Source organism: Equus asinus, chromosome 2 (genome assembly GCF_041296235.1).
Source record: "Equus asinus isolate D_3611 breed Donkey chromosome 2, EquAss-T2T_v2, whole genome shotgun sequence".
Lineage (NCBI taxonomy): Eukaryota > Metazoa > Chordata > Mammalia > Perissodactyla > Equidae > Equus > Equus asinus.
Window position 1 is genome coordinate 104,376,427 of NC_091791.1, and position 26,778 is coordinate 104,403,204.

At 42.4% G+C, this 26,778-nt stretch overlaps 1 protein-coding gene across 10 annotated transcripts in view; it reads left to right on the forward strand.

Annotated features, from left to right (window-relative positions):
* Positions 1–22,540, forward strand: part of SV2B (synaptic vesicle glycoprotein 2B) — a 194,199-nt gene extending 171,659 nt beyond the window's left edge. For all 10 annotated transcript variants that reach the window (XM_044761749.2, XM_070495824.1, XM_070495825.1 and 7 more), the window contains 4 exons: positions 5,427–5,560; positions 7,702–7,902; positions 12,416–12,575; positions 14,640–22,540. In XM_044761749.2, the coding sequence (XP_044617684.1) occupies positions 5,427–5,560; positions 7,702–7,902; positions 12,416–12,575; positions 14,640–14,823 (679 nt within the window). In that variant the 3' untranslated portion in view covers positions 14,824–22,540. The remainder of the gene's footprint in view (positions 1–5,426; positions 5,561–7,701; positions 7,903–12,415; positions 12,576–14,639) is intronic.
* The last annotated feature ends 4,238 nt before the right edge of the window (positions 22,541–26,778 follow it).

The following is a 26,778-nucleotide window of genomic DNA, read 5'->3' on the forward strand; positions in this document are numbered from 1 at the left end:
CAAATAACGATTGTTTTGTCTCCTTTCTTTCCCTTTTTATTCGATTGTGAAATATACCGAATACGTAGAGAATAGAGAATAATACAAACAACCCTATTCACACCTAGCTTTATCAAATCATAAACTATACTATGTTTACTTCAGATTTTACTGTAGATTAAGCGTTACTCACTCTGTTACCCTTCTTGATGAGATTACTGTCCCTCCCAAGGGGTAATGATCACCATTGTCAGAAATTTGGCGTTTTACATTCACGTGTTTTTATACTTTTCCCATATATTTATATGTCTATAAACATTGTACAATACTCTTCTGCATGGTTTAAATTTTAGATAAATATCATGCTATGTTATATAGGCAAATGTTTAATTACTATAGTATAAATTTTGCAACTTGTTTTTGGTATAAAATTATGATTTTGAGAATTCTCTGTGTTGGTTAGCATAGCTACATCATTCAATTTCATTAACTTGAATTTCATGATATGAGCATTCCATAACGTGTTTGTCTGATCTCCTTTGGATAGACATATAAATCATTCTCCTTTTTTTGCTATTCCACATAATGCTGCAATAAGTGTTCTTATGGACAACTTTTTCTAGCCCTTATACCTGGAAGTGGAATTGCTAGGTGGGAGGAGGTGAGCATCTTAAACTTCAGTGTGTTGTGCCAAGTTGTTCTCTGAAGGGTGTGCACTAATTACACTCCAGTAGCAGGATGAGTGTGCCTACTTCTCTACAACTGGGCTAAAACTTGGTATTGTGAGATGGATGAGTGTGAATGGTCTCTCATCGTACTTGGATTTGCATTTTCCAGTCCTAGTGAGATGGAGTATCTTTTCCTATGTTTATTGGCTATTCAGGTTTCCTTTTCTGTATCTGTTCATGGGCTTTGTTTATTTTATTCATTGGATTATCATTTTCATACTAATTTGTATGATGTCTCTGTCCATTCAGGCTGCTATAACAAAATGCCACAGACTAGGCAGTTTATAAACAACAGAAATGTATTTCTCCCAATTCTGGAGGCTGGAAGTCCAAGATCAAGGTGCAGGCAGATTTGGTATCTGGTGAGGGCCTACTTCCTGTTTGATAGACGTCTGTCTTCTCACTGTGTCTTCACCTGGAGACATGGAGGAGGGAGCTCTCTGTGACTCCCTTTTAAGGGCACTAATCCCATTCATGAGGGCTCTACCTTCAGGACCTAATCTCCTCCCGAAGGCCCCACCTTCAAACACCATCACACTGAGGATTATGTTCAACATATGAAGTTTGGAGGGCACAAACATTCAGTTTATAGGACATGAATTCTTGTAAATTATGTGTAGAAAGCAATTGTCAATTGTGTGTTTGAAAATTTTCTGTTTTTCTTTTAATAGACTTTTAATTTTAGGACATTTTAGTTTCACAGAAAAATTGCAAAGATGGTGCAGAAAGTTTCCGTATACTCCACACCTAATTGTCCCTATTATAACATCTTATATTATCTATGGCACATTTGTTACAATTAATAAACCAATATCAATCCATTATCATTCACTAAAAAGTCTCTACTTTGTTCAGATTTCCTCAGTTTTTACCTGATGTTTTTTCTGTTCCAGGATCCCGTCCAGGTTACCTCATCACATTTAGTAGTCGTGTCTCCTAGGGCTCCACTTGGCTCTGACAGTTTGTGACTTGTTTTCTTACTTTGCTTATGGAGTCCTTTCTTGTGTAGATATTTTATATCTTAATGCCAAATTTAGCACCTTTCCTTTAAAGCTTGTGTCTTTTGGCTCTTATTTGAGACATCCTTTGTGTTCAAGGTCATAAAGTCATTTTCAGTTTTTCTTCCCCTAAGGTTTAAAGTTTACTTTTCACATTTAGGTCCTTAATTTGTCTGGATGTGGTCTCTGTGTATACTGTTGGTGCCCGTTGAGTTGATTCCTACTCCTAGCGACCCTATATACAGCACAGTAGAACCCTTCGCGGTCTTTTTGTGCACGTCCTTCACATCTTTGCTTAGATAACTTTCATTTGTCCTTCAGCGTAACTCCCCTGATGCTTTTCCCAACTGATCACAAGTGCCCCCTTTGAAGTGATTTCATAGGACACCTCTATCTCGATAATTATCACACTAAATTTTAATTGTCAGTTTTCTTGTTTCTCTCTTTAATTAGACTGAGTTTCTTGAGGGTGATGCCATCAAATCTAAAACATGATGACTATGTGGGGGCCTGGAATTGGCCACCCCAAGATATGTGTCTTTGGCATGATGATTATTTGACGCTGGTTACTTTGCAGACAGGAAAGCAACTGAAAAGTAGAATTTACTTACCCTTTTTAAGAGACATTTACATTGTAAAGGAAATCACCATCTGTAAAGATATCTCCCTCTCTGCCAGGGGGCCGGGTGGATGGCCTTATCTCTGGAGACTCCTGTCTGTGCGGAATGCAGGGACTTGAATCTGCATAGTAATCTTATTCCTGTTTCTGGTGACCGCCTATAACTGACTCCCCCTGCCCCCAACATCCTCCTTTGTCTTTTGGCTGGATATGATATTTAAGTAGGGGCTTCAGCCATTTTGGCGAGTTACTCAGCTTGCCTGACCCTCTCCCATGTATACATGTTATAAAGTTTTGTTCAATTTTCTCCTGCTATTTTGTCTCATGTGAATTTAATTCGTTCTCTGGCCAGACGAACCCAGAGAAGGTAGAGGAAATGTCTTCCTCCCCTACAACTACATAGGTATGACTTTTGGCGCAGTTTAGATCATTTGGTGGACTAAGCATTGGGCCTGAGGGTAACTGAAATAAAATGTTTGCAATAATAATTCTGCCGTAGACTCTGGTTTGCCAATGGCTTCTGTTTCCTTGAAGGAAAATTTCCACAAGCTACTTTTGCTAACTTTTCTTTCAGCCTTTGAACTCTCCTGAATGAAGACTCTCGAGCCAGTTCAGTATATAAATTAAAGATCAGAAGAGATGATTTATATAAAGACTCATAAAATATGCGTTGGCCCTTTCCCCTTTTATCTCTTCCTTTATAACTTTGGCTTTTTATAACTCACTTGGAGATACATTTTAACGTCTGCTTGCGTCAGGCCCATTATGATTTATGGCTGTGCTTTCTCACCCATCCTTGGCAGAACATTCAAATATCACTGAAGGCCACATCAGCAGCCTATTACTATATTAAAGAGAAGGATATATTAAGAAAGGCAGAGACCTGAGACAGTGTGCAGACGTAGCTTTCTTGAGTAAACACATCCAGCACACAAATTACATTAATTTTGAAATCAGAGGCATCTTTCTGTAACAAAAGCCTTACCAATTAGTTTTCCCAAGAAAATCTGAAGAATGCAGTGATAGATTTGGAGGCTCCTGTTTAAAAGTCTGTAGCAAATTTGACCTTAAGAAAAATTATTCAAAATAATTTGGCTTTCTAGACCAATGACTCTCACATTTTTAAATGCATAATAATCTGGCATCTGCTTCTGGTGATTACAGTTCAAGAGGTCTGGGTTGGAATGTAGGAAACTACGTCTTTTGTAATAACCTTCCATTTTCTTCTGATGTGAGTGGTCTGGAGAGCTCTCTTTGAGAAGCTCCTGCCCAGCCCTTCTTGTTGAGCGGGAGGTTTTTTTGCAGAAGCTAATGATAGGTGGCTCTAGGTTAGGGTTCTGAGCAGAACACAATATTGCATGAAGGGTAAGGGGCTCTAGCCCTCATATATGGTCATGGCCTGAGTTATCTGGTGGCCCTGGAGAGGAACAATGACCCTCAGCACCCCATGTTACCTCTATCATGCTGATTCCTGCGGTATTATAGTTATCCGTTTGCTTTTTATTTTCTTCTTTTATTAGGCTTTAAGGCAGGGACCACGTCTTTCCTTTGTATACTCATAGCATCTAGGGCCAAGCTCAGTAAGTGTTTGCTGAAGACTGAATATGTAAATAAATGAATAGACAGCTGAATGAATGAATGGGTTGTAATTCTTCACAAATGAAGACATATCGAAAGGTTTTTAGCTTAAAAGTTTGACCAACCTTGGTAAATGTTAGCAATAGAGAATGAGGTTAATATGTATAGGTATATGTTATTGTTGTTGTTGCTTTGAGGAAGATTAACCCTGAACTAACATCTGCCACCAGTCCTCCTCTTTTTGCTGAGAAGAGTGGCCCTGAGCTAACATCTATGCCCATCTCCCTCTACTTTATATGTGGGACGCCTGCCACAGCATGGCTTGACATGTGGTACGTAGGTCCGCACCCGGGATCCGAACTGGGGAACCCCAGGCTGCTGAAGCGGAGTGCATGAACTTAACTGCTACAGCATGGGGCCAGCCCCATCAGTATATGTTTTTTTAACGTAGAGTTATTCTTTCCTATTAAGTTTATGCAGGATTTGGAGCAGTGCAACAGCTCCCAAATGTGGCTACACCTCATAATCATCTGGGTGCTTTATCCCTTATTAACTGTTTTATTTTTAAGTGAAAAAGTAATGTATTCACTTAGTATAAAGGAAAAATTTAGTTTCTCTCATTCCTAGCGCCCACTGCACTTCCCCAGGGCCAACCAATCTACCAGTTTCTTGTGTAAATCTGCAGGTATATCCTATGCATATGGAGGCATATGTACCATATCCTTTCTCACACAAGTGGTTACATGCTATAAACACAGTATTGCATTTAATTTTTTCTGTTAATGATATATCTTGAAGATTGTTCCATATTAAGACATATAGATCTACCTAATTATTATAATGCCATGTGGTATTCCATTGTATTGTAATGTATCTATCTATCTTAGTAATCCTTTGCTGTTATATGTTGCAGTGAAGATCAATGAACGTTGTGTGTTTGAACACATGAGCAAGTATATGTAGGATAAATTCTTAAAAGTGATATTCCCAGGTCAAAGGGCTTGTGCATTTTAAATTGTGCAAAATTGCTCTCGAATGAGACTGCATCAATTACATTTTACCAACAGTGTGAATGACAGTGCTGATTTCCCCACATTTTTGTTTAGATAATTTAAAAAATGAATATTCTTGGGTCCTCACACTTCCATTGCTAAGACCAAGCGAGGGACATGCATGTTTTTAAAGCTCATAAAGTGAGATGTTATCAATATTCCCACTTCACACTGTTTCACATTTCTAGGATTCTCATGCAGAAGGTCCATGGACCTGCATTTGGGAACCACCAGGCTGATGCATAGAACCCCATATGTACCTGGAGTAGGCACCAGCTTCCACAGGCCTGAGGCCCTTCTCTATTTATAAACCCACAGCCAAGAAATAAGGAACTAGTCTAGGTTGAAAATAACATTGCAACAGCTTTTGGTGTGCAATTCTCCTTTTTCTGCCTGTCCGTATTTTCCTTTTGGGTCTCAAGTTTCTTTTTTTCCTGGATGAATCACTGAGGGGCTAATGTCTTTCCCACAGGTTCACAAAGATGTACTTTAAACATGTACTCTTTGAGGACACGTTGTTTGATGAGTGCTATTTCGAAGATGTTACGTCTACTGATACCTATTTCAAAAATTGCACCATTGAGTCAACCATCTTTTATAACACAGGTAAGAACGTGGACAGTGTGGGTAGACGGTGACAAAGGGGGACTAGTCTTGGCTGGGAACAAAACTACTCAGTCATACCCTTTAGGAACAAGAAAGTACTCACAGAAGTAAGTGCTGAGCCTTAGGATAGATAAATGGGTTCTAGCCTCAGATATGGCATGAATTAGTTGAACACTCTTTACCAAGGCATTTAATTTATCTGCATCTCAGTTTTATCGCATGTAAAATGGAAACACAAGTTCTGGGCGGGTGTTCTGATCTCCACAAGACTGATCTGAATGGTCTTCGGTAGGAACAAAGTATGACACAGATAAAACGCAGCATTCCAGGAGGGCTGCATTTTATACACAGAGTGAGTTCTTGAAGACCGTGCCTAATTTGAAACTTGTAAAATTCAAGGTTCATGTTCTCACGATAATGAATGAAAAGGGAAAATTGCATCTTCTCAAGCCTTGTGCATGAAGTGAGATGACAGAATATTTTAAAATCACACCATTTCAGACTTCCATAGTTAAAAAAAAAATTACAGAATTCCACCACTGCTTGTTACTTTTACAATTCTCATCATAAATTAATGCCAAATAGAGTTGGGATAAAAGGAAACTAACTGAGCTTTACCAGAGGCTTTACCTACACCGTTTCAAGTGAGAAATGTACTATTATCCCCATCTTATAGCTAAGGGAACAGAGGCTTAAGCAGCTTGCCCAAGGCCAGAGCTAGCCAGTTGGAGGAGCCCGGATTTATTGCTTAATGGTTTGGCTCTAAAGTCTGTGATCTTTCTGTTGAACTCCTTGCATTATGCCCATATCAGGGCTTTCTCCCTGACATCAGCACCAAAGGATGGTTTATGCAGGAACAGCTTCTTCCTCCGTGATGTCAGCCTCAAAGGGTTCAATATCTGCTGTCCGAACATGCCTCAGTCTCTAAATAATCCATTATGGGATTGACCTTCCTAATTTTATTCTTTAGCCTGAACTTAAAAAATAATGATGAGTTCTGTGCATTGACTACTTGTCATTAAAACCTGGCATAGCTTTCGTTTTCTTCTTTCAAGTTTTAATGATGCTTCTTTGTTTGCATACTCTTGACATGGGGATTTTTGCAAACACTTGTAGTCATGAAACAGAGCTGGGAAGCCATGGAGATAATCAGGTGTACACCTCTAAGTTTATAGCCAGCCCAGGGAGGTTAAAGAGGGTCAGCAGCAGAACCAGATCCCCAAACCCAGGTTCCCTGAGAGCCTCTTTAGTGACCTTTCAGCTAGGACAGGTGGTGTTAGAAGATGTGACAAGATACGGGAACTGGTTCCCAAGCAAGTGTTTTTTATTTTTTTTAGAATTTATTTTTAAGAGAAGTTTTAGGTTTCCAACAAAGTTAGAAGAAAGGTACAGAGATTTCCATATCCCGCCACCCCCCCCCCCCCCAGCCCCGACACATAGTCTCAGCATTATCAACATCCCCCACCAGACTGGTACATTTGTTCCAATTGATGAACCTACATTCACACATCATGATTGCTCGGAGCCCACCTCAGGGCTCATTCTTGGTGTTGTCCAGTCTATGGGCGTGCATAGCTGTGTAATGACATGTATCCATCATCTTAATATCATACAGAGTATTTTTACTGCCCTAAAAATCCTCCGTGTTCTACCTAGTCATCTCTCCCCTGTCCCGCCCTTGCAACCACTGAATAAATGGCTTTTATTTTGAAGAATGTTTGGGTTTCTGCATGGGCTCTGGAGTAATTATCTCAATCTGGACTCAATTCTCTTGTCTTCTACTTTCTATAAGCTGGGTAGCTTTGGAGGAGGGGCCCAGCCACTGTGGCCCTCAGTGTCACCTCATTGATACAAGCAGGACTGTTATCTGGCTTGAGGGATGTTATACTTAAACACGCCCCTCAAGGAATGTTCATTTCATTTCCTCTTGCTAATAGGAACATGAACAGGACGTTACATTTTTAGAGGTTTCTGGCTTCATCTATACGTGGCCACATGTCACCTTGACTTTGAGACTGTCTGACTGCCAGAAGCCGGTGCAGCCTGGCTCTGGAAAGGGCATAACTTCGTCCCTGCCTCTGCCCTGAGTCTCCCCAGCCCCCTCCACTTTACATGAACTAAAGGTTTTCTTCTCTCCCCAGACCTCTACGAGCACAAGTTCATCAACTGTCGCTTTATCAACGTCACCTTTCTGGAGCAGAAGGAGGGCTGCCACATGGACTTTGAGCAAGATAACGACTTCTTGATTTACCTCGTCAGCTTCCTTGGCAGTCTGTCTGTCTTGCCTGGGAACATCATTTCTGCCCTGCTCATGGATAGAGTCGGAAGGCTCAAGATGATTGGTGAGTTGTCAGGGATGTGACATCCGTGTTTTGGTGGGCTAGGGCAGTGGCTTAAAGGGTATCAAAGCAGTGGAATTTTACTTTTTCCTAAAGAAATCTTGCACAGGGAACTGCACAGGTAAGATGGAATCCGACAGTGTAGAGCCAAGGAGGTATTTTTACAAAACCCAAGGACCCCACGGGGGTAGTCCAGGACGTCTGGTCCAGGCCAGAAACTCATCTTCATTTCCTGACTCAGCAATTCTGTGACAGTCACTTATTCTCTTAGCACTTCAATAGGGAAATTAAATACATCCACCCTACATGCTTTGTAGGATTATTGACAGAAAAATATGTAAAATGCTCTAAAATGAACATTGGTTTCATTAGATGATTTAAACAAATCATATTACTTATTATTATTTAATAGTGATAACAAATTTGGGCTTTGATGTCAGACAGACTCATGTTGGAATCCTATCACCAAACGGCTGTTTGATTTTGAACACGTTCTCTACTTCTCTGGTCCTCAGTCTCATTATCTACAAGGTGATGATACCTATAACTCACTGGTAGGGGTTTATGAGGATTGAACATAATGTACCCAAAGCATCTTGTCGTGCTTGGTGCATTGCGGATTCTCAAAAATGGTAGCCATATTCATGTAAGGTTTCTTCATTCTGCCAGGATTTACAGCAATTTGTTACAGAAACACATGCCATGCATGGTGAACAAGAACCAAAATGTATCCACCCAGGGCCGGGATGATGTAAATTAGAATATGAGCCCAGGCCAGGGGTGGGGAGACTACACCTAATAAATGTGCCGGGAGGTCTGCCCTAGGAATGTGGGCGATCAGTAACATTAATACTGCAATTTCTAGCTGCAAAGCCCAAAGGGAAACAAAAGAAATCACAGAGGCATTTTTTCAGAGAAGAAAGAGCAAATTGACCAGGTCTTTATGGGAAGAGAAGCTTTTCCTGGGGTTTGGCTCATATGGAATATTATTATCATAAATAGTAGCATGAATATTCAGAATGGTGAACACAGGAAGTGCCTGTGATTTCGGCTTTTCCATCTTGCGGTGAGGGTGAAGTCATCTCCTAGACACGGCAGGTGGGGCTGTCTCCTATTAGAGCTACAGCCCGCTGAGGGAACGATGGTCTTATTAACTTCTGTGATGCCCGAGCCCAGCCTGCGGCCGCCACGGAGGTGCCAGTTGGTAACGCTGCTGCACTGCCTGGATCCCGTGAGGATGCCTCTTTCCTAAATGAGTCCGAAGCAGCGAGCTTTCCAGCAGAAAATGCTACAGGGTGGTGTCGAGTAAAAGACTGGTGGCTGGGAGTCGGGCAGCCAGCTTGGCCGACATTCACTTTATGAGGCTGTGCACTTCCTTTACCTCTCTGAGCTCCCTTTTCACAAGTGTTAAAATAATACCTCCGTTTGCTCCAAAGGGATGAAATGTGTGAGAGTGTGACACTTCTGCCACTCTGTCACTGGCCTTTTGAGTCCCAGGGTCGAACAGTGAATTCTGTGGTCAGGTCCTGGAGTAGCCGAGGAGGTTCTTGGGAAAGCAGCGTCTATGAGGGGCAGAGTGGGTGCACACGTGCATCAGGATGGCCCTCCGCCCGTGACCGGTACACCCTCCCACACGGGAGCAGAGGGAAGGCTGGGCACAGGGAGCAGGCAGGGCGGGGAGAGAGTACACAGCCTTTCCCTGGCCGTTGAAGCCCTTCCTGTCATCATGAGTGTCTCCTAGATTAAAACTGACTTCTATAGGGGGCCGGCCCCGTGGCCGAGTGGTTAAGTTTGCGTGCTCCACTTTGGTGGCCCAGGGTTTTGCCAGTTCGAATCCTGGGCATGAACATGGCACCGCTCATCAGGCCATGCTGAGGTGGCATCCCACATGCCACAACTAGAAGGACCCACAACTAAAAATACACAACTATGTACCGGGGGGCTTTGGGGAGAAAAAGGAAAAAAAAATCTTTAAAAAACAAAAAACAAAACTGACTTCTATAATGCTAAATAGCCATACTTCCCAAATTGGATATCTGGGGTGTTTAATCATTCCTTATATACTATTCTTTTTCTTTTTTTAGTGAGGAACATTGTCCCTGAGCAAACATCCATGCCAATCGTCCTCTTTTTTGTATGTAGGAGGCCCCACTGGGCTGGCCCCTATATATTACTCATTTATTAATGTCTGTATTTTGCTTTTGAGCAAGATTGTTAAGAGCTCAGAGCGTGTCCCCTTTGTATCCTCCTGTCTCTAGTAAAAGGCCTGGCATGATGGATCAACTGTGGTGTTCTCAGTGCACGGCAAATAGCAGATGCTCAGGAAGGATCTCGGTGGGATGTGGGTGACCTGTTTTGAAATAGCCTTCTCCATGGTCCTCAGACAAAGCCCTCTATAGAATCTGCTGGAGCGTCTTTTGTCCTGCCTACTCTGCTGTGCTTTTTCCTGGGTAGAAACAGTGTCATGTTAACAACAGAGTATAAGTTTTCCTGATGAGCTTGTCACTCCTCATTTATTCATTCACTAAATATTTATTTATGCAGCACTTATTCTCTACCAGGCTGTGTGGTAGGCAATGGGAATACAAGAGTAATTGAGATAGACAGCATTCTTGTGTTAAAGGAGCAAATGATCTATTGAAAGAGATAGATATAAACTAGAAATTTCATTTAACTAACACCTATGAAATGCTTATTATAGCTCAGGCTTTGTTTCAAACATTTGTAAATATTCACACATTTATCCCTCACAATAACCCTAGGAGATAGGCACTATTTTTATCAATATTTTATAGATGGGGAAAGTGACACAGCACAGAGAGGTTAAGTAACTCACTCAAGGTCACACAGTTGAAGCTGGGATTTGAACTCAGGCCTCTCAATCACAAGCAGAACAAGAATTATGGAAGTGGAAGTACATGGACCATAGGGACCTCTAGCAGGAAGACCTAACCTAGTTGAAGGGTGAGTTCCCTAACTATCACTTGATGTATTTGAGGATAATATTTTGTACTCAACAAACACTTGTCAACATTTGTTGTAAGCTAAGCCCATGCCTGGCACTTTAAGGGATGCATACATGTAAGTGACGTAGTTGTCAGGGCAGTTGTGGTCCAGCCGACGCCCATCTCCTGTCGTTCTAGTTCTCTCCTAGCTGTTTGGGAAGAGGTTACCGGGCTACCTGCTCACAGCCCTGCCCCTTCCCAGAATCAGCAGAAACCAGGAGGGTAGTTGCCATCTCCCAGTTGGTCAGCACGGTTTGGCGCTAGTCTTGGCAGCTCCAGGTCTGAGGGTGAGATTCCAGGCAGAGCCCCCCAGGGAGGCAGTTGTCGATGAGGCCAGCCTCGGCTTCTTGGCAACTGGATGCCCTCCTTCCCCCAGGCTCCTGGTTCCTGCTGGGGACTCTTGCTCTGTTTCCCAGCTGGTTGTTTGGGGCCCGCCTTCTTACCCCCTTTCCGCTAACTCTATTCCCACCTCATTTCCCGCCATACTCCTGGTCTGTGCTCTGCATCCACCCTGGACTTCCCAAGCTCCTCTGGGGTGGCCGTATTAGATTTGGGCAGGATTTGACACGGCCCTTCTTTCAGTGGGATCTCTCATCATTGGCTGTGTCAGCCAGAGTCCTGGCTGGAGAAGGAATCGACCCCAGTTCCTTCTAGTGAAGAGACTTTATTGGTGGGGTTACATATAGAGTGGCGGGCACTCTTGTGGGAACAAATAAGGCAGATGAGGCACCCAGATATGAGCAAAAGTGGGCAGCAGACACCAGCTCCAGGGCTGCAGGGACAAGGGGAGAAAATAGCATTAACAGAGCTCAGTGAGAGCTGGAACCGCGGAGGGGGAGGTGCCCGGAAGGAACTGTAGTCCCAGGGGGATGCAGCCATCACCACAAAAGGGCTTTTAAAACAAGACTGGAATTGGGAAGAAATACTCCCATCTCTTTTTCCTCCCAACTGACAAGGGAGCCCCAGGTGTGCGGTCCACGTGGGTTAGCTTCCTGGGGCGCAGAGCAGGGCTGAGAAAGGGCAGATCAGATAGCCGGGTGGAGACGGGGGTAAATGGAGAATGAGCACTGTGCCCCTTTTCCAGGTTTTCCTTCTGTAGCCTATTTACACTTGTGTTCTCACCAGAATGTAAGCTCCATGGGAACGGAGTTTTTTGATACTGATGGATCTCAAGCACCTAGAACAAGGTCTGACACACAACGGACTCTCAATTAATACCCTCTCTGCCTCGTCCCTGGTTATTTTGGGCTGGGAAGCACCGCAGAATGACAATTTCAGAATCCTTCCTGGAGGCTGACTCTGGTGACGTGACCACGCAAAGAGCTCTGGTTCCGTGGCTGGGGAACCATGCAGTCAAGCTGTGCTCTCTGTGCAGAGATGCACGTTCTACTTCAGGTGACCTGACTTCAGGCGTCCCTGTGAGGATGGGAGATGGGGCCAGACACGTGGGTGACAGTCTTGTCCGAGACACGGGCTTCATGTTTCTTTCTACCCTTGACCTCCCTCCGCAGGTGGCTCCATGCTGATCTCGGCGGTCTGCTGCTTCTTCCTGTTTTTTGGCAACAGCGAATCGGCGATGATTGGCTGGCAGTGTCTGTTCTGTGGGACCAGCATTGCTGCCTGGAATGCTCTGGATGTGATCACAGTAGAGCTGTATCCCACCAACCAGAGGTCAGTTCTTCCCTAGGCTTCCCTCTGGGACTCATTTGGACTTCTTTGGCCAGAAGTCTACCTGCTCCATGGTCCTCTGCCATGGTCATCTTGGTCTTCCTGGTGTTCCATAGACCAAATGTCTCTTAGGTTGTTGAGTTTCTCCTGCATGGGGGCTGGCATAGGCCTGGCAGTGGCAGGCTAAGGCTTGATAGGGTGGGGATGGACAGCAAGATGCAAAGGACAAGTTCAACCATGGTCAGGAGAAAGGAATAGGAGGGCAAAACCATCCGTGTCATGTCATCGACAAGGGAAGTGAGAACAGGTCAGCCAGTGGGAGATAAAGGGCAAAGGTGAAGAGCTAGGTAAACCCAGAATGGGGGAGAAATAAAGATGAGGATGAGGCATTCTGGTGTAGGACAGTGCAGAGAGTGTGGCACGATGGCAGGGTTCACTCTTACTTCCTACAAGCCATATGGAGAGAGGCCTGGTTTAAAGGCAGAAGGTCAAGGCCATTACTTAGCAGTTATTTCTCCCCATGGGGGGTGAATTGTGAATTTTACGGACAGCAGGTAAGGTGACCCTGTGGTCAAAAAGGAATGTGAAGTGGTGTGGAAGAGGGGTATATGAAATTCTGCAAAAAACCCTAAATTGGTGACACAGTACTAGGATATAGGTAGCTAAGGAAAAGCAAAGAATACTTTATCTGGGGTCCCTCTTCCCTGAACCAAAGAACTTCTAAGTTTTACAAAAAACAAAAGGAGGAGAAACTGTTATTTGAATGGGATATATTTTAAATCTAGGAACCCCAAGAGAATTACTTAAAGAGAATACTAAAACAATAATATAATTTGGTAAGGTGGTCAATGACAAAACCAACTTAATAATGTATAGATTTTAAAATATATTAAAAATAAAATAGAAATTCATTTAATAATAACAGAAATCATAAAATATCTGGGAATCAATTTGATGAGAAAGATGAAACACTTACGTGAGGAAAATGATAAAGCTTTACTGAGAGATTTAAAGAAGATTTAAATGTATGTCAAGATATACCTTATTGAATTTGAAGAGGATTTAATCTTACAAAAATGTCAAATTTTCTTTAGTTTTTCTCTAACTTAAAAAGGGTGCATTCAAAATTCAGTGAGATTTCTTTTCCCCCTGGGAACTTGAAAAAATTATCCTAAAGTTTATTTGGAAAAATACACATATGAATGTATCCAAGAATATTCTGAACAGACTGAGATTGGAGGCTGGTGATTAAAAAGCTATAGTGTGGTACAATTATATAAAAAATGTAAAAAGAATTTAAAGTATGAAAATATGGCCAAAATCTTAATAAACTTGTGGCATGAAAAAGAAATATTTTACTTTAGCTGGGGAGAGAGTGCCAGAAATATTGTCTCTGTATATAGATGGAGTTGAGAAAGGATAGATGGTTAATAATAGTTATCACTGGGAAGTGTGATTGAAGGATAATAATTAGGATTCGGTTCTGCCACAGGTGACAGAAACTCCAAGTAATTGCAGCCTTGGGAAGTTTCCCAGGAGCTGCCACTTGCCCTTTCATCCCATTGGCCAAACTTAGTCACATGGCCACATTCAGCAGCAAGGGAGTCTGGGAAATGTAGTCTTACATTTGAATAAATACTATTTAGGGACTTCCAGCAGTCTCTGCCACGAGAGGGTTGAGAGTGTTAAGAGGGTAACACACGCTTTCTTCTTCATTCTTTTTCATTCTTTCAATATTTCACAATACTCGTGTACTACCTATGAAAATTTCAGAAAGAGATATATTTGAAAAGAAAGAGAAACAAGTTTGAAGGAAATACTCCAAAATGTTAATAGTGGTGATTGCCTTCCAGTGATCTGATTGTATACCCCTGAATCTTTACGTTATCCTGTATTTCCAAATTTGAGTAAAATGAGAATGTGTCACTTTTATATTTAGGAAAAAAATTCCCTCCCACAGCTTCACTATACCTTCTCCCACAACAAGGAGAGAAAAGAACCCAGTCCCATTCATCTAATGAGGTCTAGTTTGTGCCTTTCAGAATGATTTACCTTCTTCTTTTACAGGGCAACAGCCTTTGGCATCCTCAATGGATTATGCAAATTTGGAGCCATCCTGGGAAACACCATCTTTGCTTCTTTTGTTGGGATAACCAAAGTGGTCCCCATCCTTCTGGCTGCCACTTCTCTCGTTGGGGGTGGCCTGATTGCTCTTCGACTGCCAGAGACTCGAGAACAGGTCCTGATGTGAACAACACATGAGGAAAGGAAACGTTGGAAGAACCTTGTCCAGGAACCTTCAGTGCACCCACACTTCCTGTCTGTCACTGTCCAGAGGACACCTGGATAGCACGGGAGGAGAAGTTGATTTTGTGACCCCTAGTTTAGGACTCATTTCAGCTGTCAATATGTTTGTTACTCAGGTGACTGATTTGGGGGTGTCCTGAGCTGCCCTTATAATCAGAGTGCTGTGTGCTTGGCTTCAGGTCTCCCCAACGCAAGGCAGAGGAAGAGGGATAAACCCTCCCGTGGGTGCGCACACAAAGCAAGGAGTGTGCATTTCCCCAAATGAGGTGCAAGGACTTATTTGCATTTCAAAATGAATTTGAGGGTGAGAAACACTCAAGTTCCTTCATAATGGTCCTTGGAGCCCAATGACCTGTCAGATTGACTTGGCAGGAAGCTTGAGTCCTCATATGAATATTGGGCTTGAAGTACAGGTTGCTTATATTTTTGCATTTAAAAGTATCACCTATCGTATTTTCCATTTGAAAATCACCACAATAGCATTGAAGATACTCTGATATAGAAAACCAAATATTTGAGCAATATCTATAGAAGTCTGCTTTCCCCACCAAGTGTCCTAAGCTTTCCATGATGATTAGGTGGTAAATTTAACAATGATATTTATTCCTATTTTAATCTAGTCAAAGAAACTTAATGGGATAGGTATTCTGTAAACTAACTGTATATAACTCTATTTGGGTTTAATTTGAGGAAATGGTATCTGCAAATATTTGCCAGCATTTTAGCCATATTTTGGGAGGACTTGGCATTTGAAGTCCCAAGAAATTGGGTCCAAGGGAATGAAATGCAAGCACAATTTCTCATAGCCATTTAACTTGCTGTGGGGAGGATGCAGTTAGCAAACTCATGTCGCACAGTTCGTTTAATCCAGGCACTTTTCTTTGTGTAGGTGGAGTAGTTACTTTCCTCTTACACAGATCACTGTCTTGTGAAACTCAAGCATCTTCAGTGCTGGCATTTAACTTTGCTTCTCCCCCAGAAACAACAGGAGAAGTGTTCAGTGGCTTCTGGCACTCTCTTTGTGGGCAAGAAGAAAACATAGTGGACAATCTGGGGGACTGAGAGAGGGTTGGGGAAATGTAGTCACAGTACTTCAAAGCATAGTTCTTTCCATTTATTTTAGCAGTACAACATGACCCATATTTGATGTCATGGTCAAGACCCCTGAGGAATCTGTGCTATGTATGCCCGTTCACGGCTTTTGAAATGGATGTCACTGGTGCGGGAGTAGGGAGTGCAGTGGCTGTGAAATACGTTTTCCTTGAGTGCTCTAAGAAGCCATTTCCTGTGATCCAGTTTGGTGGTGGTGGTGGGAGCAGGGTGAGGAATCTTAGACAAATTGCTTTGGCAAGGGTCAGCAATAGACTCAAGACCTGACGAAATAGGAAATGAACAACGTTTGAGCCATCAGAACTGTCCTGCGTGGAAGGAACAGTGAGCTTATGAGCTCCTGGCCCTGGAGGGGAACTTGCCAAGGCCGGCTGAACATCAGTCTGCAAGAACTAGTTCTTTGAGTTGATTTGCAACGCTCTCAATGCTCTCAGGTGCCACACTTTCCCTACCAGAAATTTCCAAAAATTCAAAACAGAATAATGATGGCTGTGCTGAGTGTTTTCCCAGTTTTGCAGGAATGCTTAGGCTCCATGATAGCTTCAGGCCATGTTATTCTCTGGAGTAACAGGTAAAGGGGGGAAGAGTAAACATTATGACACCTTTCTACCCTCGATTTGAGATCAGTTTTAATGGTTAAAATGTTTACTCTGCTTCTCTTGTCCCCTACCTCTTTATGCACCCCCTTTTTTCTCTGTATGTGGAAGGACAACATAGCATCTCTGATCTGACCTTGATTCCCCCAGATGTATAAATATACCATTGCGTATTAGTGTTTCTCTAATTGTTTTACAGGAGTTACCTAACATAAATGCCATGTCAGTTATGAGAGGTCCAATGTAATATAGCTGTAATATACTTTCCATATTCTTGCGATATGAAATACAGTGGCTAGGTTCATAAAAGAGAATTGTCTAAACCTGGGGTCACCACATTCCTTATAACATTATTCTTCAATGGGATAATACAATTCAATGAGCAGCTGCCACTTAAACAATTTACAAGGCAGAGTCTGCATTTCTAGTTGAGATGGATTTTGTAAATCTAAAGTCGGATTAATTTTTGAGTGTTGAGGTGGCTGCAATAATTTGGGGGTAAACATCCTTTGATTCCCAAGCTCTAACTTTGACTTTGCCTCTATGGCTCCCTACACCAACCACCTAACTAACCAAGGGCAATTCCCATCTCATTCATCACTAGGCCTTTGTAAAGGTGCAGCCATTCTCTGCAGCCTTTAACCATGAAGGACTGTCTGGCGCTGGGACCTGGCCATTTCTTCAATGCTGTCACTCCTGCTGAGATAAATGCTTCTTTAAAAATAGTCTCTGCAGCTGGTCATTGGGAGATAATGGACAGCATTCCTGGCCATCCGTTTCTTTTTCATTTCATGTTCTACTCTGAGACATTCCCAGTGGCATCCGTGGAGAGCTGAAGGGAAGAGGCGCTCCTTCGCTGAGCAAATCTGTTCCCAGTTCTTGCTGTATTTTATGATGCCCGGTTTTACAGTAGTTACTTTTAATAGTCCCAACTGTATTGTGTTATCTCTTGATGCTGGTTTTTTATCTTTTGTTTTATTGGAAATGATTAGTGAGAGGGATGTGCCTATTTGTGAAGTTTATAACTCATTAGCCTGAGGTCATGTAATAAATAACCCCATTTCCAGGGTTCCCTGGTACCTTGTGTTAGTTCATTAAAAATAATAATAAAAGTGATTGTAAGCAAACCTTTAAGAACTGGGGCTAGAGATTATTTTCAGACCCTGAGGTCTCTTCTGGATTCCTAAATTGATGGAATCAACTGGGAGGAACATTCAGAATCATTTCCTTCATCTTTCTTATTTTGCATATGGGGAACTTGAGAGGTTAAATGATGTGACCAAAGTGACATGTAGTGCCAGGAGTGGGTTATAACGTCTACAATGATGCTCTGTCTATAATTCTGGAATAATCCCTCAGTCACTGATACCCTGCTTCAGGGCCTCCCATAGCGTCTTTGGGGAATGTGACAATGTGACAAACACTTGCCCTTCGTTCCCTGAGGACATTCATTGAAAACCTACATGATTGTTTTACCTATAATAAGTGGAAGGATCAGTATAAATGAGAGAAATTAGTATTTATTCGTCAATTATTCATTCATTCAACAAATCCTCACTGTGCCCCTTCTGTGAGCCAGTCTCCTTGCTAAGCCCTGGGGATCCAGTGGTGAAGGAACTGGTCACAGTTCCGCCTCCTTGCTCATTCCACTTACAGCCAGTGGGAAAGATGGATATTAACTTGGCAATAAAAACAAAGTACAAGGGTCGTATAATTAGTAAAATGCACCTTTTGTTTGTAAGAAGATTCTTGCTCCTTTACCAGTCGACCGTGGATTTCTGAATGTGGTTGCCCTCTCCAGTTTCTCTTTTCTTCAAGGAGTGTGCCAATTTCTTTTCTTTTAGTCCAGCTAAAGAAAAAGACACACTTGCTCATTTTTTTGCAGAACATAATAAGTTTTTACTTAAATCTATTTTACGGAAAATTTTATGTGGAAGAAGGGATGGGGGCCAGGAATGCAAGCATGACGTTAGTTAGTGGGGCAAGCCTACCGGTGTTTCTACCTCCACATCTGGCTTTTTAGGGGACATCTGAGCTAACGCCCAATATTTGGGATTTAGTTAGGATTAGGTTGGATGGCGTATATCTGAAAACCCAAATAATCAGGCTTAGAATACCTTTATAATAAGTTAAGGGTTTATTTGTCTCTCATATGAAGGGAATCTGGAGGAAAGAAAGCTGTGGCTGGTATGGCTGCCTTGTGACCTGATCATTGGGAACAGACTCCTGCCTTTAGACTCCGTGATTTTTTGTCATTGAGGCTGCTTCATGTACTGAGATGGCTGCTGCAGCACTGATCCTCACATCCACAATTCAGGCAGGAAGCAGAAAGAAGGGCAAGGGGCAAAAGGGCTACACCTCCCAGCTCAGACAGCCTCCCCTGAAACTACTCTCCTTCCTGCCCCTTCCAGTTGCTTCCATTCATATATCATTGACCTCCTTTGGCTGCAGGGGAGCCTGGGAAATGTATTCACCTGGGGACATTGCTGCCCCTTCTCCAGATTGAGGATCTTGTCACTAAGGGAGAAAGGGAGAGAGGCTAGATGGATCATGCTGCTTAAACTTAAGCATGTGTCAGAATCAGGTGGAGAGGTGTTAAAACTCACACAGAAATCTGGGGTGGGATCTGAGAGTTCACATTTTTAACAGCTCCCAAGGGATGTGGATGGTGTCAGTCCTTGAACCGGATTTTGAGCAGCACTGACACCTGCCAACTTGATTTGTTGGGGGAAGTTTTATTGCCCCCGTAACTTAAAATTAGCTCGACCAGAAACTCACGAAAGCTAGTAGCCCATGAAAAACGATCACCATCTTCCTAAAGTTCAGGGACTATCAACTGGTGGCAGTGCTTCAGGAACTCAAGAGTGTCAGTGAAAATTGTCTCTTCCCTGGAAACTGCTTCATTTCACCCAGGCCTTGTCCTTATGAGCCCATGTCTGGCTGTCGACCTCTAATTAACACCTTCTCATCTGGAGGTCGCTGAGCCCTGTTTTGCCCATTTCCATGTGCTAATGATTCTTATAGACACAAATATATTTGTGGCACATTGTTATCCATTAGGCTTTCTAATTGTACTCTTTGATCCTAAAAGCTTTCTCCCAGCTAGGGATGCACAGAGAGTGATAAAGACATATCTAGGTAGGAACCTGACCTGCTGACAGTCAACTTGAACTTGATTTGGAAATGTCTCTTGAAAAGGGTGAACATTTCTTCTGTAGATGAGAGAAAGGCTGAGTGAGATAAGCTCTTCCTCTTAGACCTCATTCAACACATATTTACACAATGGCTGCCATGTGTCCCGTGCTATCCTAGGTTGCTGCCTCTAAGTGGTCCCGTGTCATCCAAAACTTTGTGCTTTTGTGGGTAGCTGTGCTGTGTTTAAGCACAGCCCCAAGAACAGTTTGGAAATAAATCACACATAGCCTTTGAATTTGAAGCAAGCTGAAAGCACATTTTATTTAATTTGCAGAAGCACGGTGGGGAAATTTATATGCATGGCTTTTGTGACAGCAAAGAGGTTTCCAGAAAGATTAATGATGAAATGAAACAGAGACTAGAACTATCCATGAAGGTTAAATGGAGAAATAAAAGTTGTTACAGTTGTTGCTAATTACAGAATGAACAGGGCATCCACTTAGCAGGACCATAATACGTCTTCCAGAATGTTCAAGCCCTGAGCTGGGGAATGAGGAGTCCTTGTCGTCTCTCTCGAAAACACACACATAGCTGTCCATTCATCTTTGGTCCTGTTGGCTTAAAAATACCTTAAAATTTCAGAGACCATAAATATGCCTTTCTTTAGGAAGCAAAGGTCTTTCAGGAGCTGTCTTCTACCAAAGTTAATGTGGTTGGTACATTTGATAGTTTTGCCAGGTAGGAAGGTGTGTCTACTCACAGCAGCTGTCACTCAGGAGAGCAAGCCACTCAAAACCAACGTCTTGTCCTCCGGTTCTTGCATACAATATAGAATCTCAGTGATTCAGATGTCTCTAAATCAGCACTTGTGATTTTGATAGGGTATGAACAAAAGACCTATAAAAATGGCTTTCCAGGAAAATTAGACTTCAAGCTATATCATAAAGGATTGCTTAAAAAATGTGTAGAAAAACAACTGGTAAGCAATTGATGACCAAATCGTAAGTGACTCTTACGTATTAAAGTATTTCTCCCAAAGAATTACACAAATTCTATCGATCTCAAAAATATTTGAAAGTGATAAAACTCAACTTCTTTAAAATGTGTTTTTATGGTATAGATTTCTTTTCAATACAGAGTCGGTCTGGATGAGTCAAGCAAACCCAACTTTCACAAATGTTTGAATGGATTGCTAATACATAATTTGTTGGTGTTTACACTAATGATTTTAATAAGGATAATTTCCAGAAACCTACATTCTACATATTTTACAGGGGTAATATCAAACTATAAACTGAGGATTTGCAATCAGAATATGGATAGTACCTTGCTGACATGTTTGTGTTAGAACTTAGGCTGTGACAAGGAGGCAGGAAAAAGGTATTTTATAGGTAGTCCTGAGTAGACAGATGTGTATCCAGTTTAATAGGTGATTTTGAAAGATATCTCAACTTCTTAAAATTACGTTTTGGTTAAGCAAAATGGAGGTATTTGTGACATATAAAAATTAAAAAAATACCCCCACTGCATATAGATGTGAAAACTATTTCATTGTTTAATATACATGCCATGGATTGGTCAGTTTTGATTCAGGCTATTTTCACATAAGGGATAAAAATCAACAAGATATTATAAAATTTAAAAATTTTAAATATTTATCAAGTAGTTAAACACTGATTTGTCAATTCTGCTGCATTTCAAATGGGCCGAACGTTCAAATAGCTGAGCTGTGCGTTTCCGGTTTCAGGAATGAAGGAGTCTTTAAGGTTATTTATTTTTCTGCATGAGATTTGGTCCCAGCTTTTTGGTCCATCTGAATCCTGGAGGTCCCCAACCGTAACAGACTAAAAGAGTGTCTACACTGTTATTACTTCTTTGTTCTTGATGTGGTGGGTTAAGTAGATAAAGCAGCTTGAGGTGTTAGGAAGAACTCTCCTTGAAGTTGGCTGGTCTATCTTTCTATAATGATTTATGCTTATGCATCTTTTTTTCTTTTCTACTTCAAAATGGTAGGCTAAATTTGTAAAGTCCAAGCTAAGCCTCCGGGCTCCAATAAACAATGCTGAGAGACTAAGAGGTTTCATTCTATCAGGTGGGAGGGGAACTAGAGAGGTGACATTTTTGGGCAAAGGTCAACAGTGTCCAGACATGGGTGACTATTGATGGTCTTCCCTGAATGTTTGACCAATGGTGTTGAGTGTTTTCTACAGCCAATGCAACAAATTTGGCCAATCAGTGCTTTAACAGGCTGAGACACTGCTAGCTTTTCAGAGTTGAGAGGTTGAATAATAACGTCCACTATGGCAATTGGCTCCTGGGATGGTGGTGTCTGGGAACAAAGTTAATAAACACAATCTCATCAGGTATCCGCTGTGGTCCTGTGAAGTGCTCTGTGATTTGTGAAGAATACTTTGTAGGTATAGAGGGCATTTGTAACACTATTGCTGTTGATGAAATGTGCTGACACACAGCCACTGGAGGAAGATGTTTCTTTGGAAGCCTGCCATCTTTCTATAAAGGACCTTCAAGCTGAGATGATGAAAAGTCAGTTATGTTTCACAGTCTTGTCATACTGACCAGTCCTTGGTCTCATGGCCACAAGAAGGACACAGAGCACATGCTGTGAGCCATCAAGTGGAAGTTTACAAGTTATGGGCAAAGGGACCCATTATCTGGTTTACAATGACTTGACAACTGGCTGGATAAACCTTTACCATATGTCCACCTAGAGCTGTTTGGATAAATCTGTAAATAATGCCATGTACAGTGACTGCATCTACTGAATGATTAAACTGATACTGTGCGTGTGAAATGACCAAAGCCATTTTTGTTTTCTCTTCATATTTTTCATGCTCTAGTTTCCATCTCGCTTTCAGTGTTTTTCCATCTGACAGTCCCTGGAAAGTGGAATTGCTCTGATGGTCTAAGCTTTTTTTGGTTTTTAATATATTAAAGTAGTAGAAACATTTAATCGGGTGATTGGTAAATACATCTTTAACCTTTAATAATTTGTGATCCAAATATTAGCAAACCCTTATTGAAAACTATACGACAAGGACAGTGATAAAGACTTTTAAAGACTATCTCCTTTAATCCTCATATTCACCTAATGATCTCAGTGTTATTTTCTTCCCTTTAGAGATGGGGAACCTGAAATGTAGAAAGGTGAAGTAACTCGCTAAAGGCCACAGAGCTATTAAGAAGTGGAGCCGAAGTCTGGCCCCTCATCACCTGGCATATAGTATAGTGAAATCATCTCACTGAATTCCCCCCGAAGAAGCCTGGGCATAGATTAGTCATCGGCTGCAGATGTTTCCAGGCCACTAGGACAATATTAACCAAATTAGATGCCATCTTTGGTGTAGACGATTCCACAGGACTGTGATCTAATAAAACTTTCATTTTTCCTGTGCCTTGTGACTAACATGGTGTCTGGGACATGGTAGGCGTTGATAAATGATGAACGGACAGATGGATGAACATGCTAGTTGAATGCTGAAGAGCGATTAAAGAGTCACATTCAAAATATTTAATCATCGGATTGATTCAAAGGCTGGCCTAACACCGCAGCTACAGCTCTGCATCAGGGTCTCAGAGGCCCCAGCTTCGCTGAGCGTTAAGGCTTTAGTTGTTGGACCGTGGAGAGGTCTGGGGGGTCCAGGAGAGGGTCCCGGCTCTGGAGTGGTGGTGGAGGCACTCAAGGGGCTTAGGAGAGTGGATTTTCGCCAATTGGTATGGAAGTACCAGTGTGAATTGGCTGAGAAGAAACCTTGGGAGCCACAACTGGTCAACGCCAGTGCAATGTCCTCTTTGGGTGGTACTTTCCAAGTCCCTATGAAGGCTGCTGAGACAGCAATTGAAAAACTTTGTGAGGTTGGTTTTAGATTCTACCGAGGTCTGCTTTTTGCTTTATTCTTACAACACTAGAGGGCAGTAGCTACCTTGAAGATGTGAAACAGGTTTGCGCTCCAAGGTTGGTTAGCCTTCCGTCCCAGTCTCTGTCAAGGGGAATGAGACGGCTTTTGGAAAACAATGAATATTTCCCCTCTATTCTCTAGGATGCATCAGAATCTGGAGACGATTCCAGAGGACATTTGCTGGAGGCCCAGGTTGTCCTTCACCCATTTGTAGTATGCTCGGGCTTGAAATAAAGTGACTTTCCTAATCGTTGGGGCAATTGTCTAGATTCAGATTCAGCAAACATTTATTAAATGCTTATGTGGAAAACCTGGTACCATCCTAGCAGGTGGCTGGTGTTTAATTTGTGCTTATATAACCATCCTTCACCACTTCTTGTTGCCGGACAGCTTCATATAGGCAAAAACCTCTGGGTGTGCCTGGGAATTTGTGAAGAGTAAGTGTTATAAATAAGAACGCAGGAGTGAGTGGTGCCTTCTACATTCATATTGTGTCTACTCAAAAATTGAACTCTTCCACATATGGGAGGTGACATTAACTATATTTAAAAACATGTAGCCACTCCCCTAGCTGAGCTCATGGGAGCAAATCTTTTCTGTACGACTGGTCACGTAAAGGCTGTCACACTAGGAGAAGCCCAATCTGGGAGCTCAGGGATTCTTGGCTCCCCATCTAATCTGTGTGATCTAGGAAAGGCTGTGAGGTCGTGGGATGGTTGCTAAACCCCAATTTCCTCATCTTTAAAATAGAAGAGATGGACAAATGGCTGTAAGATCTAGGTTTTGACTTTCTACAGTGAGAACAATATCCAGTAGGGAATGCATACAAAACAAAACACAGAAACGGAATTTTCTGTGTGTGAGTCCTGGTTGGTTGCAAGAAAGAGAATGCATGCAATGTTAGATAGGTTTCATTTTGAGACAATTGGCAGGATGTACTTTGCTTATCCCTTACCAGTGGCTTCTGCTACAGGAAAAAGTGTCAGGGGATCTGTAAGTGTAATGTGGAGGGAAATCTGGGCTCAGGGCTAGCTTAAAGGCAAAAGAAAAATGAAGTGTCCACAGAGAAAATGGAGTTTAGTTTCATATTCAGATATTAAGTGAGATACCCACAAAGTAGTGACAGGAAAGCTCATTTAGCCACATCAGTGGGAACTGTGAAAGAAGATAATTGAGAGAGAGAGAGGGGAGAGAGAGAGAGTTAGTTTTGCACTCAGACAGTCCCAGAGTTCAAATCCTCCTTCTATCATTTATCAGATGGATAAGCTTGGGCAAGGGAGGGACCTTTCTAAGCCTCCTTTTACTCATCTGATGTCTGTAAACGTTAGTAGCCTCCTCCCTCTTTGCTTTTCCTTGAATCTGTAGTTCTAAGGAAAAAAAAACTGTTCATGTTTCATCTCTTCAGTACAAATAATTCTTCCTGAAGCCAAACAGGTAGAAAGGGCATCAGCAAGTGTAGTAGAAAAATCAGGGTATGCTAAATCTGGCCTGAAGGAATCGTGCCTTTTCCAGAATGTTCTGCAGCTGAAGATGAGCATGCAGAAAAAGGAGACCAGAAAAGACAGATCGGTGAAGGATCTGAGAATGTGTCTGAGCCTGAGTCTTGTGTGTTTCATGAAAGAGACCTTCCCAGCATCGGTTTGCATGGCAGAATTCTTTTTGGCTGGAGAAGAAAAGAGACCAGATGTGCGCGCCATGTCTGGGCAAGACAATGTTGTCTCAGAGATCACTGGCCACCTCCCTGGACTCGCATGGAGCCCTGTGGGAGGCAGGCTGGAGGAAGGCTGTGGGACTGGGGGCAGCAGCCCTCGCTGTGGTGACAGTGGAGAAAGGCCTTGTGAGGGACACTGAACATCAAAATGGGGAAGCAAAGCAGGCAGAAGGAGACGAGGAAAACACTTGCGTGTAAACATGTGGCACCCTTTGTGGACTTCGAGAAAGAACCAGGTGAATCTCTGAATGGGATTGGAAATCCTATATTAATAGCCTGGAGAAAACCCTAAGAAACATGGGCGATTGCTGTAAACGTGACCCAGTTGACAGGAAACTTAGAAACATGTAAGAAACATACAAACATAGGCCACGCACTATAGAAAGAATGATTGAGAGAGAGATTCAGGTTTCTTACATGGAGAAGAGATATAAGAAGACTGGGTGGGGTTTAGCAGAAATTATGTCTCTTTCAAAATTCTGGTGTTCAGGTTTCACTGAGTCTGAAGGCAATGCCTGTGACGCCAATAGAATGCTTTAGAATCTCATGTTTTCCTGATTTGATCATTCGGTATTTACTTTTTTTTGGCCTGCCTCATATTAAAGAACTTCAACTTCATAATTTTGTTAAAGGAATTTTGGCAAGCAGAATAATAGACTGTCTGAAATTTACATAATCTTGCTTAAAAATCAATATTGCATTTGCATCAAGTTCTCAGATGTAGTTTACACTGCGTATAGGATTTTCCCTGGGGAAGCCTAGCCAAGGGAAAGAGGATAAAGAGGAGAGGGAGAGAGAATGAATTAGATGATGGGAGCAGAAGAGCACAGAAGGTGAGGAGGAGGCCAGGACATGGAACAAGGCCAGGTCAGAAGGGGACAGTAGGTGGAGGCCACAGAAGCAAGGAAGAGGTCATCATGAGAAATTCTAGGGAGACAGCAGGAGAATGTGTTCAGAGATCCTAATTCCTCCAACAGGCGGAAGCTGGGAAGGGCAGAATCATAGATTATAGTCTTGGGCCAGCACTGTGCATTCCAATAGGTCCGAGGGAGGCAGAATTCATGTCTGAAGATGCAGGCAGTTTCAGATGGATGTAAATCAAGACAGTAGAGTAGCTGCAGAAGATTCTAGAGAAAGGAATGGGAAAGTGCATCCCTGGGTCAGAAATGGACAGTCAGGTCTTTATACTACACACCCAAGGAATGACCGAGGATCCCCGGAGTGTGTCCACCTCCCTCTGCACTGATGGTTACTCTTCTGCTGGATGGACTGGATACCTCCAGGGCACCACCTCACCTCCTCTTGGCCTCGCCTCTTAATTCATCATAGCTGCTGTGACAATCAATCCACACAGCTGTGATGAGTTTCCTGCAGGTCCAACCCGATGGCACCTCTCCTGAGGTCTGTGCTGTGGACCTCTTGTGTGCTGC